The following is a 16,326-nucleotide window of genomic DNA, read 5'->3' on the forward strand; positions in this document are numbered from 1 at the left end:
ACCCCAGTCACTTGGGAGTGGGCTCTGTTGGCCAGCGGGGCGCTGCCCAGCTTCTCCCACTTTGGAATCGGACAGGGACATTTGGGGTTCCAGGCCAGCTTTCGTGCCGAACTTGCTTCTCACAATAGCAAGCCCCCAAGCCCAGCTCTGCACGGGGCCCCGTCCAGCCGTGGGGAGCTGGGGAGCCCTGTGGGGTGCACAGCCATTCTCCCCACTGCGGCCCGCAGGTGCTCATGAGCACCGTGTGTTTGCCCGGAACACGGAGCTCCCTCCCAGGCTCCTGTGAGCTCCCACACGGCCCGGCGGCCGCGGCGGACAGACGGGGGCTGAGTTGATGGGCGCCACTTCATCTTCACACTAACCTAGCACGGCCGGCATTCCCACGGCCAGTGTGCCAACGACACACCTGTGGTGAGACAGAGTGGACCTGGTGGCCAGCCTGGAGGCGAGCTGGGGCCCCAAGTTGGGGTGGTGAGGGGGACTCCACACCTGCTTCAAAACCAGATGCGGGGCTTCCTGCCCCCCCCCCCCCCAAGTACAGCCCGGAGGAAGCCACTAGACTCGGGTTTTTCTGCTGCTGCTCCAAGTGGGAGATGCTTGGACTGGACACACTCCAACAGGACTGAACTCAAGGGACTGGTCCCTGTGTCTCCCGTCTCCCAGGGCAACTCCAGGCCGGTTCCGCTGCAACGGCAGCGCAGCCAGTTGGAGGATAAATCATTCTCTTCCTGTGTTCCGAGCCACTGGACTCCAACAGAACGCAAGCCATGGCTCAGACGTTTATTTATTTGTTACTTATTTTTAGACTAATGGGAACGGCATGAATTCTTTCTTGGTCTTCCAAGAGCAAATGCCTCCTATGCTTGATCCGGAAAGAACCGAGTTTCGGAAAGTTCAATCGCTCATTCACCTAACTCAACGTGCTCGCCCTCTCTGGGCAGCAAGCTTCCCGGCTCTTTCAAGTCACTGTCCCAAGTTCGTCTCTGCCGGCGGCTGTGGGTGCAACCCGAGGAAAGCGGTGGCGGGCAGGGGAGAAGGGGGCCTCTCAGAGCATGGAGGGCCCCAGCAGCTCAGCAAAACTTGTTGGGTTTCTCTGTGCTTGTGCTTTCCTTTTAAAGTTCTCTGTCGAGGCCTGAAACTCAAGAAATGGCTGCACAGAGGGTACTGACCTCAAAACAACAGCCTCTGAACCTTTAAAGCGGTTTATTCCTGTCAGGAGCTCGGAGATCAAGAGGAAACCTCTCCAGGCCCCCTGAGGGATTCCTTTCAGCCCCGAGGAGTGGCCAGCTCTGCTCCCCCCACCCCCATTTTGGTCCGCTCTTGAACCTGGTGTGAACGGGGTCCCCGGAGGAAACGTTCACTTGGGCATGGCTTCTGGTGCTGTGTGCCCGCCTGTGGCAGCATTTAGTTCTTAACAACAATCTGCTGTATTATTTTAAAAAACTGAGCCGCAGGGCATTAACCCATCAAATCGGTTCCCACGGAGCAACATGCCAAATGAAAATGCAATTCTACTGCGAGAAAGAGACCAGCGAAAAGCACTCGCTGAAGGACGTACCGAGGGGTTCCAATTCGGTGTCCGGTAACCGGCCCAGAACCCAGTTCACGTCCTCGTGGTCTGGGCGGTTCAGCAGGCTTTGCACATGGGAGGCCAGGAAGTAGGAACGGGTCTTTCTGGGCGAGGGGCTCCTGCCTTATCTTTATTTAAATGAACTTCTTCTTGGAGTGAAATTTTATGTGAAATTACTTAAAACCTATAGAAATAAAATAATGGATGTTTACACTCCACGTGGAGCAATGACCCCTTTGCTTGCTGGCTGAGCTTTCACCTGTATCCCTGCTCAGCCGCTCAGGGCACGGATCTGAAACAAGGGGTACACACAGGCTCCCCGAAACAAGAGTCCGGAACCCCATCACCCCAGAACTGGCAATGCACAGAGCGAAGTCCTACACCGGACGGCATTCTCATCTCCGGTCGGGAGGCCAGGAAGACACAAAAGGCAGCTCACAGACCTGTCCGTGCCCCAGGCAGCCCTCCCGTCCCGGAGCCACACGGCCCCCATCCGCACAGCAGGGCACGCGGCCGCCAGAACGTTCCCTGCCCGGCGAGCCGCAGACCCGGTGGGGCTTGCCGGGCTTGCCTGGGCCTTCCAACATGCATGGAGCTCTGGCCAGACCCTGGTGTGTCTGTCACATGCGAGGGGCGGGCACACTCCGATGCCTCCTGAATGTACTTTCTAGCAAATTTCTGACCAAGGAATGAAGATAGAAAGAGTTAAAATTAGTAAAACAGAAAAGAAGCCACATCACTTGGGCACTGAATACTGTTACGTTGCAGTGTCTACATTGAGTGAGTTTAAAATAAATTAACATGCTTCGCAAATGCTTTACAGCTTTAGGAATTAATGTGCAGAACATGGCCCAACAAATGAATTACAAAAATAACTAATCGGTTTTAGAGCCCTTTGCTTCTGCAGATGACGGGCGAGCACACAAGTCCTCAGAGTGTGAGCATGCGGGTCACTGAGTTCTGTAAGCATATGCCAAAACATGGAGACTGAGCAGCCTTAAACACTTGGGATAATGAGCACTAAGCCAGCGGCTGCACGAGAGCTAACCAGGCAGAGCAGAAAGGGCAGATTCTGCCTCTGAAGTGGTTCGGAAAACAGAACGTGGCCTGTTATAAAGTCAGCAAGTTCATAGGCTGCAGCCGGGGCTGCATGAGCCTGAAAATCTGCATCTGAAGGACCCACAGGCCCACTTCCCATGTCCTCACTGCAGCAACGGCCACTTGCAGTGTGAGTGGCTCAGTTCTACGGAGGGAGGCTGATGCCCACGGAGGCTCAGGGCCCGGCTGCTGCAGGGGAGAGTGCACAGACAGGAGCTGCGTCCCTTCACTGGAGCCCAAGGTCTGCAGACGGAGTGGGGCCTGGCCCAGAGGGCTGCCAGCCGCCCAGATGGAACGCTCCACTGCGAGGCTCTGACGCGGGACGTGCTGAGAGTCCGCAGCAGGGTCCCGTCTTCCCTGATGGAATTCCCTCCACCTTTCGGTTTGCTGGCAGGAGGAGAAGAGAAGGCGGCAGGAGGCCGGAACTCTGAGATTTCTCAAGCATTCCCAAGCCCCTCACCCTCCCTCTGAAACCAGCAACAAGGTTTCCTGCCTGCCTTACAGAGAACTAGTGTGTCGTGGAAGTATCTTCAGACAAAAAAATCACTTAAACCCCTTTAGTTTCTCTTCTCCTACAACCCAGTAATTGTGACAGTGGAGATCATCTCAGGTTGAAAAGAAAATAAACAAAAGCCTGCTCCGACAGCAATGGCATCGTCTCGCCCCCAGAAACGGACCCGGGGTTGCAGCCAGCTCACGTAACAGGGAAGGAACCAGTAGGGACAGATCGGAGCCACCAATGACCTTTGGGAACTGAGCACAGGAACAGAGAGCGAGAAAGGAACGCTGTTCATGCTCACCGGTCGGCACGTTTTTTACGGTGAGTCCGTGTGCCAGCGCCACGGTCAGAGAGAGGAGCCAGGCTCTGGGCGACCAGCTTGCACGGCGACCCGGGTCCTGCATCCTTACAACACGAGGGATTTCCACAATGCTACTCGTTTCTGACCCCTTCTTCCCCCAGCTTTGGAAGGCCTGCTGTGACCCAGTGAACTGAAGTGCAGGGATACACTTACATCTGTGTCTGAGATACCTCCCCACAGGAAGACATAGAAGAGGCACACTTCAGTCTCTGGGCCACAGAAAAACGCGGAAATATTCACTTGTCTCCCCCTCTGTGCGCCTTCATTTCAGGGGCCAGCACAGCTTTCGTTTCACTGAGAAGGGAGGCCCACCCAGCACCGTGCAGCCCGGGGTCACGGAGCTCACGCACAGGCTGTATTTCAGCTGCTCCCACGTGGAGCACTGGGTACCGCTGCTCGTTTTATGAGAGAGAAGTTTTACAGCCCTTTCCACCCCCATCTCTCCTGAGTGTGTCCCGGGAAGCAGACCGATGTCCCGGGTCTCCAGAATGCCCAGGGCAGTGGGGACCTGCTGAGCTGAAGGGAGTCCCGCCCCGACTGCATGGGCCCCACAGCTGCCTTCCTCTTGGGTCTGCCTCAGCCTCAGTTTCCACTCCTGCCGCTGCCTTTCTCCAGCTTGTTCAGTCTCAGAATGGCTGACTGCACAACGGCTCTCTGCAAAGCCCCACGTGGCGGTGGCGTCGCCGGGCACCAGGTCACTGGTGTGAGCTTTACTCAAAGATCCCATGTCGCCCGGGGACACCGGGGCCAGGCCACGTCCGCCTCTTCGTCTGTCCCAGTGGCCCCGGGCCTGTGGGGGCGGCAGGAGGAAGAGGCAGGTGAGATCTACCTGATCTGCCTCGGGACACCTCCTGGGGCGACTCTGAACCCTCTGGGCCTCCCTCCTCTCCCGACTGTCCTGCAGAGGCTGTCCCAGCAGCCTGGCAGCAGTGCTGTGATGTGGGGCAGCCGCAGGTCCCGCCCAGTTGGGACCAGAGCCCTGCTCAGCTATGCACCCGACTCCCGCGGTCGGGGGAGCCTGGTGGGACCTCTTCAGGGCCCCAGCAAGCAACCCCAGGAGTGTGGGCAGGCAGATGCCCACAGGGACACCGCAGTGGCCTTCTCCTGCCCAGCTTCCCTCGCTTGTCCCCCTGGCTGCTCCCTGGGACCACGTCCTAAATAAACTACTTGCATGCAGCCTTTGTCTCGGCCCTGCTCTGGGGGAGACCCATGCTACAGCAGCATGAGAGCTGGGGAGATGGAAACACAGAGGCGGCAGGTTGCATCCGCGAACTGCTGTGGCTGTTCTCGCTGTGCATCCACGTGTACGTGATCTACAGTATTCGCCGCATTTTGTTGCTCCGGGCTTACAACTACCTGCAAGGCACTGTGAGCCAGAGCTATCTGGGGCAACATGGAGTAGAGATTGGGGTCAATATATATAACACCGAGCTCAGGAACCCTCCAAAAGCCTCACAGGTGTAGCCCCGGCAGGTTTGATTCCTGGTCAGGGCACATATGAGAAGGCAACTAATTTATGTTCCTCTTTCTCTCTCAGCAATTAAAAAAAAAGTCATCAGGTGAGGATAAAAAAGAATTAAAAGCCTCACAGGTGTAATGTCTGACCCTTTGCCACACGAAATGCCACACTGCCACGCGGCTCCTACAGCAGCCCCTCTGAGCTCGCACGTACTGGGAACAGCTGGTACTGATGGGACAGCAGCCCTCTCAACAGCAGCCCTCTCAGCAGCAGGAAGTGGCCAGAACGTTTTCAGGGGGAAAATGCGTCTTTCCTTAGGTTTTGGGACATGGTACCGGGAACCCACACAGAGGCAAAGCTCCGTGGCAGTTATGTGATAAGTCCCCCAGGTAAAAGGGGCACAGAGTGACACTCTCGCTCCCAGACGAAAGCAAAGATGCACACAGGGCCTGACCGAGCAGACACGCTGGCACACTCCAACGAGGTAACGCTTGTCTGTCACAGGAGGAGGGCGGGCTAGTACCTTCAGTATGCCCCCGATGGATGCCCCACTCTGTTCCCTATCACCTCCTCAAGTTCACGGTCACCGCGTGGCCTTCTGGTCTCTTCATGCCAGTGACCACAGGGGAGGGGTTACCTAGAGACAGTGTTGGGGAGAAGGTCGCTCCTGTTGTTCCCAGAACACAGTGCGAAAACAGGTCAAGGCGAAGCAGTCCTTGGAGGTGCTAAGAAGAACCACCTGTGTGGTGGGGCGCGGGCAGGTGGGGGGTGGAAGGAGCCTCTCGTGAACCACCTGGCCGGGCCCCACTTGCCTCAGTTTCCAATCATGTCCCCCGGAGCCTTATGCTGGATGTGGAGAGAAAACGCAGAGTTGATGTGAGGCAAGTGCCTTTGATACGTCCTTTTCTAGACTACCTTTCCCAGACTCACGTGCGGTCCCACCGCAGAGAGGACACAGGGACAAACTCAGCCCCCACTGCCAGACTCCGAGAGAGTGAGGAAGACAGGGCTGCGGGAGGCCACAGGCCCTGCCGCTCCCCTTTCATCTCAGTGGCTACTGCAGAGCTTGCGTCTACTCAGGTGGTGCCTGCTCGGGACGAAAATAAGGAAATTTCCTGGGAGGGAGGAGGACCCGGCCCTGCCACTTTTCTGTCTGAAGACCTCACGACAAGGAACCGAGAACATTAGGTCAAAAGCCTTCCAAACAGAATATTCCTGGATTTAATCATCTCGCATTCAAGTTTTCCACCAAATTATAAGAGCAAATGCTTCGCTTGTTGCCAGAATGTATCTGTAGCGTGGCTACAGAACTTCAGTACCCCAAGCAGACAAGAACAGGAACCTATAGCACTTGGAGATCTAAAAGAAGCGAGAGAGAAACAGAATGATTTCAGCGTCATGACGTAGCCCGAGGTGCAGTGGGTATCAGGCCGGTGTGCGCTGGGCTAGGGCACAATCTCTGGAAGGGGAGAGGACTGCCACCGAGGAGACGAGGACCGAGGTTGGGGGCAGCCTCAGGGGCAAGGGGCAGCCAAGAGCAGGGCGCACTCAGAATGCGGCCGGGGACTGCAGAGTGGGCAGGGGACAGGGGGCTGCGTGAAAGTCCAGGACAGAAAGGAGGCCAGACTTTGGGTGGACAGAAGGAATCGGGTGTCTACACACTTTGCATCAGCATCCAAATCCCCGAGGTGGGAACCGTTTTTTGTAAACTACACGTTTTCCTTTTCCCAACCAAATTCAAGGTCACCCTCCTTCAGGTAGAAACGGTGAGGATGGTGATCTAGGTGAGAAGGAAGACAGAGAGGCAGACACCTTAACGGTGATCAGTCTCCCTGGGCCGCCTCACTAGCAGACTCATCTCCCTGCCGAACTTGGCCGTTCCAACCGGAAGGGGATGGCGGAGACGTCAGGGCGTATCTCTCGTTTAAAACATGCGTCGATGTTGTGTTGAGATTTTTTATTCTGGTTGCTACAGCTTCGATGTGTGTTGCCCATTTTAAAGACATGTTTGAGGTGCGAAGTTTGTAGCAAATGAAAACGCCACTGAGCCAAGAGCCGGGCAACTGAAACACAGCAGCTGCTTAACTGGGTCTGTTGCTCTGGCCGCTCACGTGCACTCCGAGCCGGAAGCACTGCCCCAGGGGCCCACTCTCAGAGCGCTCACTACAAAGTGGATAAAATGAGTGTCCACGCAGTCCGTCTGCACTTCCCCGGGGACCCAGGCAGAGGCACCTGGACCCAGATCAGGGCCTCAGCCCCGGTGCAGTCAGACAGGACTTGGGCTGAGCTGCCGCACAGCGGGTGCCCGCAGTCTCCCCTGTGCCCCGGGAACCAGCCATGCCCCTCTCTCTGCAGGCTCAGTGCCAGCGCCAGGGTGAGAACCAGCCTGAGGGACGCCCTGGTGCTCCGCCACCACCTTGTTTCTATCAAGACTTCCTCACACTAAACAGAATTTCACTGGGCAGATTTCTCTACTTCTGGGTCTCAGCCGTAGACAATAAAAACCAGATACTAAACAAAGATTTCTCTACTTCTGGGTTTCAGCCGTAGTCAATAAAAATCAGATTCTCAACAGAAAAGAACTCCTGGGCCTGGGCCATGCCTAGAAGGCGTCCAGGTGCACTTTCCCGTGGGTCCAGGAGGCCTGGTGGCTGGGTCTGGTGGCTGGGGGGAGACTGAGGGCCGGGCCCTGCCCGAGGAGGCCCCTCCTGTGGGAATGTTCATCCCACACCCCATTATGACCATCAGGGGTCTTCCTCTCCAAAAGTGACTGCCAGTCTTTGGAGGGAAAACAGATCCTTTGGTCACAAACCTCCCAGGAGGCAGGATCCACATGAGTAATCCTCACCTCGGGGCCTTGTTTGTAAAAACACCCCCCCTTCCTTACTGCTGGGTAGGTGGTCCACCTGCTGTTGAAGGCACTGCTGCCCTTGGACTCTCTCGCTCAAGCCAGCTTGGGGACAGGCACTTGGGGCTGTCGATGGCTGGAGAAGGGCTGGCCTGCTCCCCCTCCCCCTCCTGCCCCATCCCACAGGACCCCACACACCAGGCACCTGGAGTCCCCTGCAGCTGAGACACTGCAGGTGGCCCCCAAAACCTGATCTCCAGCCACAGCAGCTGTCACTGGGCCATGCGTGCCCCTCTGCTCTGGAAGCGCCTTCAACTTCCCCAGTTCTAAAGACCCTAATCCAACCTCGCACTTCCAGCGGGAGACCAGGAATCTTTGGGACCGACATGAAAGTTATGACACTTGGCGCTTCTGTTTCTGTTCCACTTTCCCCCAAGACTTTGGTCACTGGGCACATGGGTCGCACACGTCACGTTGAATTTCACATCGTTCTGCTGAACAGACTGTATGTAGAGACTGTGTGTGTGTACACATGTATGACATGCACACACGTGTATACGCACATCTGTAATCTGCTCAGTATAGGATGAACCCCCCCTACACTGTACATACACACTTTGCCCCCCCCCAAAGCTGAAAAGTAGTGACTTAAAAAGCACTTTGCATTCCATCATTTTCAAGCTTAGGAAAAGTTATGGCAATAAAACCAAGAAATTTTATTTTTATATATTTGGGTCTTTTACGTCCAAGTTCCTCAGCCTAATTTTAAACTGGAACACGACTTCAAAATGGCAAATTATAAACAGCCCCGTCATGTATCTTGATGTTTGTGAACACATCTGACCCAGGAGCTCCAGAAAGGAGGCTGGGGGAGGGTCCCAGAGCACATGCGCCCCTCTAGGGACACACTTCAGAGTGACAGGAGAGGAAGTTTTATTTGCTCTTAAGTACGGAAATCGATACGATAATGGCTTTTATTTATAATCGTTTGTAAATTACCACTTCGGAGTGGAGACTTAAACCTCGCTCGCTGCAGCTTGAATCTATCCGTAATAGCTCCAAACTTCCCAGAATAAGTCTTTCTAAATATTATTTTTGCTCGGTGTTAAGAGTAAGATAACTTCTCTGGATGACTTACACAGCTTTAACTTTAACCTCAAAGATTCCATTATTCCCATGGTGATGAATGAGAGTCGGCAGTGGGCGGGGCGAGGGGGAGAAATCACGAGCTTCCATATCTAGGTTCTTCTAGACGGGGTCCCGAAACCATACAAGTCATGCTCTTTAAACCGCAGGGGAAGGGAAGAGGGAAGGAATTTCCGTCTTTCAGCGAGAACACAGCCACTAAGGAGCCTGCGCCCGCCACCCCCGCCCGCAGGCGGAGGGTTAACAGAAGCGACCGGAGCCCACAAAGAGCTCTCGGGCTGCCCCGGAGGGGACGTGCCTGGGCTGCTCGGATTCTCACGGAGGAGGAGGAGGAGGAGCACGAGGAACAGAGGCCTCCACGACCAGACTGGACGAAGCCTGGGAGCTCCAGCAGGTGTCGGGCTTCCTGCCCAACAGCCACGGGAGAACCAGGGGGGGGCCTGGCCCCCCAGCGCAGGGAGATGGGAAACGTGTGGGCGTGGGGGCGGGGTCCCTGGCCGCCCAGGGAGCCTGAGGCTTACTGCTCCACCGAGAACCCTGAGGCCCTGCACTGGGCCAGCGGCACAGTGCGCAGAGCGGGCCCACACCGAGGACCCTGAGCCGAGGGAGAAGCGCCACGCGCCCTCCCTCCGGTCTCCACTGGCCGGCCCATGGGCAGGGCTCCACTGCCGTTTGTGATCGACTGCTAATCACTGTTTAATAACAAGTATTTAAGTTACAACTATGTGATAAAGAAGTAAAAACAGGGTTCCCGTCCTCATCTTACATTTTAGACCAGCGAATGGAACTGCGGCCCCCATCCCTGGATTGTGACAAAACACCAAGAAGAAATAAAGCAGAGTTTGAGTGCCCCACGAGATGCACACAACGACGTCAGAAACGCAGCTTAACGGGGCCCTGGCCGGGCTGCTCGGTGGGTAGGAGCGCCGTCCTGGGCCCCGTCCTTGGTTGGGGCGCCACCGAGAGGCAACCAACACGTGTTACTCTTTTGCATCGATGCTTCTCTCTCTCCCTTCTTTCTCTCTCAAATCAATAAACATACTCTCGAGTGAGGGTACAAAAATTATAATACATAATTACATGGAAGCAGCACAAGCGTCCATCGACACCTGAGCAGATAAAAGGTGGCGCGTCTGGACAATGGCACAGCACGCGGACACAAAAACAACTGGAATCTAACCGCCTGCAGCAGCGCGGACAGGCCTCTGGGGCGTGTCGCTAAGTGCGGTGCGTCTGGCAAAGACAAGGACCAAAAGATTTCACTGACATGTGGAACAAAAGGAACAAGCTCAACACACAGAAACAAGTCACGAAACAGCCCTCTGGGGTGGTGGGCGGGGCGGGGCGTTAGGGGCGGGGCTGAGCAGCACAGACTGGAAGTTTTCTGCAGACTTGCCCGGGATCTGAGGTCCAGCTCAGGGAACACAGGCAGAGACACTGTGATAGCTGTATCGTCTCGGGTGGGCACTGGACCGGGGGATCCCTTTGTGATAATATAAATGTCTGACTGCTATGCTGAGCATGGAAATGAACAAAACAATACTGAGCGTCAACTGTAATGGAAAGAAAACACAGCTTAATTAACCCTTAAACAGCCCTCTGACCAATGAGAAATACTGTTTTGTACAGGAGGACCCTGGAAGACTCGCAAAGGTAAGCTCACTTGGGGTCAAAGGCTGCAAGGAGGGAGCAGGGCCATCCTGCAGCCCACCAGCCCCGTGCCCTTCATGTGCAGCAAGTCACGTCACCTGATGGCCAGTGAGCAGGGCACTGGCCCAGGGGGCAGTGGACCAACAAGGGTGAGGTCAGCTGGGTTAACTGACCCACGCTTGTGGGTCACGCTTGTGACTCACGTCACAGGGAGCCGGCGTGCCCATGGGCCCCAGTGCCTCGGGGGAGAGGAACCCGTCCTGACCGGCAGGTGAAGTGATGGATGTGCTGGTGGGGAGTGAACCTGATACTGGAACTGATGAACCCCCGACAGACGCACACACGTGAGGAAAATGTTGCTAGGTCTCCTGTGTGCGGAACTCACTCAGTAAGAGGGCTGGGGGCTGCTGAATATGGAGCTGAGGGTGACCCTCCGGTTATGGGGCAAGTCCCCAGGTGTGCCTGCCCCTCGCACTGTCTTCCAACATCCACACTTTGAGAACTAAGTGTAGATGGTGGTAGAGACACCTAAGAAGACACCTCAGAAGCTAGAAGCTTCTTAGAAGCAAATTCTTATTCCCTTCGCAGCAGGGGTGGAGCTACAGCTGGGCAGGAGGGATGTAACGGGACAGCCCTGCACCCTCCCCTGCCTGGCTCAGCGTGGACTTCCGGTTCGTCTGCTATGCACAAGGTTGCAAAGCTGCCCAATTTTGAGTTAAATAAAATCATGCTGTATTTCATTTCTTGTAACTTAAAAAAGAGCCCAGCAAAATTTCAAACTCAGAGCAAGCCCCAGGTCCCCCCATATTGGTCAGTGGCGGGGAATGTGCTTGGGAGTGAGAGCTCTGCGTCCAGCTCACAACCGCCCTCTGACGGGCGTGTGTGTTGCAGCTGGAGAGCTATATCCAGGACAGCATGAAGAAGGAGATGGTGGAGATGCAGCAGAATGCGGTGCAGAACCAGACAGCGGCGATGATCGAAATCGGGACGAACCTGCTGAACCAGACGGCGGAGCAGACGCGGAAGCTGACCGACGTGGAGGCCCAAGTAAGTGAGCAGACGGAAGACCCGCCACGGCTGGCTGGGTCCACACTGGCATGGAACCGGGAGGCACGATGACCAGAGGAAGACATGGAAAAGGAGAGGGTGGTCGGGCTTGGTAGGAAAGGGGAATTGGTAAGAATTTAAGCCCCTGTGGCCAATCAGTAAACACGTTAGCATTGTTAGTGCTGAGGTTACTTCCCATTTGTTCTATTAAGGTCACTCAAATCACCTGCACAGTCTCTGCACTCACGGTTGCAATTTAAAGGCTCCCCTGCCTCACTGGTGCTTTCCTGCACTTTGGATCCATTCTTTTCATTTCGAAGGTCACTCTGACACGCTGAGATGACAAGCCTGAGGCAGAGGGCTGGAAACTTTGTCCTTCAGTCTACCTCTTTAGTTAAGACGAACCCAGACCTCCAAGAACCAGTGAAAGAGGGCATGGTGTGAGTTCATCCAGTCCGTGCGGGAGTTCACATGACCCGCCATGTGAGTCATCACACTCACTGAAGACCTGAGGGAGAGGCAGGTGGACACGGTGGCAGGCAGCGACACGCTGCACAGAGTGCCCGCTCATGGCCAAGCTTGAGATGCTCCGGTGGCACTCGTGTCCCCTGGGTGAGGCCCTGGCGGTGCTGCCAGTGAGGGCCGGGCCACACTGCTGCTGGTGAAGTTCCCTTAGCTCTAAGGTTCTGAGCCAATGGTTTGTGGCAGCCGAAAAGAAGGCCACAGAATAACAAAATATAAAAGAATAACCACAAAACACCAAGACAAGGCTCACGGCATCGTCCTGCTGAATGACACGCTCGTGACCAAGAAGAGCCAGGAGCAACAGGCGGGCATCAGGGAGTTGCTCCTTATACAAGCGCCCTCCCTGGTGGTGCCTCGACCCGGCTTCCTCCCAGGCCTGCAGCGCTACCACCCTCCCGCTCTGCGCTGCACGTGGGGCTTGACGAGAAGGCAGTAGTTCTGGCCAGGCCCAGGGTTCCGGTTCACTACTTCAGCTACGAGACCCAAGGAATGCCAGACTCGTGCCAGGAAAACTGCGTCGCTTCCAGCTGTGCCAAGACCAGGTTCAGTGGTGTCAGGCATCCCACTGCCACCCTGAGAGCCGCTGGACGAGGCCGAGAGAACAGCAGCGAGGTGGTGGCCAGGCTGCTCTATTTCACAATAAAAATATTGTTAGCTAACAGTATTTTTATCTGAGGACAGGGTAAAAAGTTATTTGCTTACTGGATCCTTCCACACTATTAGAACAGTTTAGCAACAATATCTTTTACATGACGGATTACAAAGAGATAATAAAAGCCAAGGATGAAAGTATATAAACTGTAATCCAAAGATGCAATGAAAACCCAGAATGAAAATACATAAACATTTAAAGGTGAAAGCATCGATATACCCAGTCAATTACGAAGACAAATCAGGAACGATTAAGTCGCACTGGCCACCTTCTGAGAGTGGCAGTGGCGGGACGGCGGAAGCCCATCTCCTGTGTGTTCGGCGGCAGCAGTGGAGTGAGTGCAGGGGCCAGGCCTTTGTGCACCCTGCCTGGGTCAGACTTGCCGGCTCTCACAGGCTGTTTTCAGTTGGGGCCGAGAGCTTTAAAACCCCCGTGAGGCTGCACAACCCTGCGTTCCAGGACGACAGGCGCACGGGGCAATGACTGGAGAGAAGCAGCCTGCTGCCGTGTCCACCGAGGGACTGAGGACTCGGACAAGCCCAGATGCCGGCCCCACACTACGGAGCCCCCTACTGGGGGTGCTTGCTGTGTGAAATCGGTTTAGTCCGAACATGCAAGTTTCTGCACGAAGCAAGACTCTGCCAGCTTCTCACAGTCTGTCACTCTGGACAGTGACGGCTGGCTGGAGGCTGCCACGGGAGAGACTCCGGGAACGTGGACAGCCCCCTGCGGCGGAGGCCTGCCCAAGCATGGGTCAGCACTGCAGGTTCCGCGTTGGTCCGGACCCGCATGTCCCCCCTTCCCCACTCCCCACTCACACTCCTGTTATAGCTGTTCCGAGTTAAAGGAGAGACCCCACCTCCCAGCCCTGTCAGCAATAAGGGGCACAGCGTGTGTGGGCCCGGCGATGAAGGCTGAGTTCCCCGGCTGTCACAGGAAGCCCACCCCTTGGTGGCCGATGCTGTGACTCACTCAGAGGAGCGCTCCAGGTGTGAGCGCATCCCGCTGTGGCTCTGCACCAGACTGTCCCTAACCTGCACGGTGGGGCCAGGCCAGCCCTTTGGTGAGCAACACACACCCTGAGCAAACAGTGCTTCTCGCAAGGACCCTGTCCCTGGGCAACAGCCTTGCCTGCACTTCCCTGTGACTCCACATCCTGAGACCCCAGGACCCACAGGGTGTGAGGAACGGCTACTTGCTACTCAAAGGCCACCAACGTACAGGAATTCTTCCCAAGGTTGCTGGAGCACACGGGGCCAGCGGCAGGCACTGGGCAAGGCATAGGTCAGACGGGCTCCAAGGCCCACCCGAGCTCCCACGCCGGACTGGCACGTCACTGCGTCCTGGCGAGACACGACTTTTAGAATCAAAAAAGAAATGAAATAAAAAAGGCTACTGCAAGTGACCGGGAAATGCAGGCATGGAAGCGTGCGACTCCAACCACATCAGCCACCAGCCAGCAGGAGTGTGGCCCTGTGTGCTGGGCAGGGGCTGGGCCGCTCTCCACTTACAGCCACTGCCCGCACATCGCTGGGACCACGCTGCACCCCCGCCGGTCTCGCTGCGTGACGTGGCCACCCCACGGCAGGACGAGGAAAATGACGCTCCGCTATTCGACACGACTGCCACTGGACAGAACGACTGGACACTTTCCACGATAAAGACCTGGACGAAAGCCTGAAACAAACTGACACAGCCCAGGAAATTGAGAGTTTCCTGACAACGAGAAACACACCAGAGAGAGAGAGCCGGGTAAACGCATAAGGCCCCAGTCACGTTTCCTATGACTGAGATAGCTTGATGAAAAGAAGTTCTATCTGATTTTAAAAAATGGTAAATAGGAATTTTGTTTTGTTGCACTTAGGTGTTAAATCAGACGACAAGACTCGAACTTCAGCTTCTGGAACATTCCCTCTCTACAAACAAACTGGAAAAACAGATTATGGACCAGACCAGTGAAATAAACAAATTGCAAGATAAGAACAGGTAATAAAGCACAAAACAATTTATAATTCAGAATTGCACGCTTTGGGGGTACACCGGACTATTTTGTGTGACTATCATTTATATGCACTCTTCCAAATGCTGAGTTTCTTCATTTAAAATGTCACAGGGGTCAGGGGCTCAGGGTGGGGGGCGGTGGGGGAGGGTGCGGAGGGAAACCCTGAGCCAGTGCGCATGCAGCCAGCAGTCCTCAGCGTCACACTCCATCCCCGGGCCCTTAAAGACCCTCCCCCCAAACCCCACACACTCCGCCTCTGGGTGCACTCCCCATTTGGGCGACCCAAAGACATGGCTGCCAGTGTTTCGGGGAGACAGGGCCTGGCCTGGGCATGGTCCTGTTAAAGTCACCAAGTTTCTTTGCTTCTGGAAAACTAGTTTTTTCCAACGGAACACAACCTACAGCAAGAAAACTACGCGGATATTGCAAACCAAGGCAGGCTTCACAATAAGATATTTAGTCTTAAAACATAATAAAGTAAGGCCAAAAGTTAAGATTAGATATGATTACACTAGTATATAAATATAGAAAAATGCCAAGTAAAAGCAATACAAAAACAAAAACTAGGGGTGACTGGTGGGGACTGTATTCCCAAGTTCCTTCCAGTGCGAGACTCATGAGGATAATTGCATTCGTGTACCTGGGCTGCTATTTTCTTGTTTCTAATCAAAACGTCCAGGCAAAATGGAGGGCGGTCAGACAGCAGCAGACTTTCCACTTCGAGATGAAGTAATTTCAGTTAATTACTTCTTTGTTCTGAACCAAAACATGATGATAAACTGACTGTCTTATCATCATTCTTTCCCGTTAATCAAGAACTAAGCTGAAATACTTCTTTCTGTTATTTGGGCAGCAAGCTTAACTCAGTAACTTAGAATTTGAAAAAGCAAGGTGATTTTTAATCCAAATGTATTTTTTAACTTTTCAAGTTTTCTCTTCTGCAAAGGGGGAAATAGACGTTCGAGACCCACAGCGGTCCCTCTAATGCGGTTTGCTGAACAGTCTGCTGCGACAACGTGCTCTTCAGCGCAGCGCGGTCCCCCTGGGCACGTGCGGGTCCTGGCTGACCACTCTGGCCCCTGCCAGTCACGCCTGTGAGGGAGTGTCCGCTTTGCTGAACGCACCCTAGTATTGCATGCCGTTCCCTCTTTATGTTTTAGTTGACTGTGCCATGATGCCAAAGGTCTCATTACGTCAACCAAATGTCATCTCTGAAAAGGTCTGTCAACTCAGATGGCCTCTGGCCTAGAGGAATAGCCATTTTGTCCCCGAGTTCAGACACTGCTTCGCACTTTCCCTCCCACAAGCACACTCTGCTACACAGTCAGCTTCGCTGCTTCCCAGGACAGCCGGCTTGGTGGAGTCCCTCCGTGTGTGGCCCCACGCCGTGCAGGCGGGTCCTCCCGGACACGCCGAGGCGGGCTGTGTTCCCCGTTACCCCGCTTCTGTGACCTTCCACTTTCTTCACG

At 54.9% G+C, this 16,326-nt stretch overlaps 2 protein-coding genes across 2 annotated transcripts in view; one reads left to right on the forward strand and one right to left on the reverse strand.

The window, feature by feature from the left end:
* MCPH1 (microcephalin 1) overlaps positions 1–16,326 on the reverse strand; it is a 139,458-nt gene that overhangs the window by 42,725 nt on the left and 80,407 nt on the right. The gene's annotated exons all lie outside the window — the stretch shown is intronic.
* ANGPT2 (angiopoietin 2) overlaps positions 1–16,326 on the forward strand; it is a 47,131-nt gene that overhangs the window by 9,910 nt on the left and 20,895 nt on the right. Inside the window, exons 2-3 of the mRNA XM_037063372.1 lie at positions 11,523–11,678; positions 14,720–14,841. Of these exons, the coding sequence (XP_036919267.1) occupies positions 11,523–11,678; positions 14,720–14,841 (278 nt within the window). The remainder of the gene's footprint in view (positions 1–11,522; positions 11,679–14,719; positions 14,842–16,326) is intronic.

The sequence above is a fragment of the Sturnira hondurensis genome, unplaced genomic scaffold (genome assembly GCF_014824575.4).
Source record: "Sturnira hondurensis isolate 20B ecotype Veracruz unplaced genomic scaffold, ASM1482457v3 Scaffold0014436, whole genome shotgun sequence".
Taxonomy (NCBI): domain Eukaryota; kingdom Metazoa; phylum Chordata; class Mammalia; order Chiroptera; family Phyllostomidae; genus Sturnira; species Sturnira hondurensis.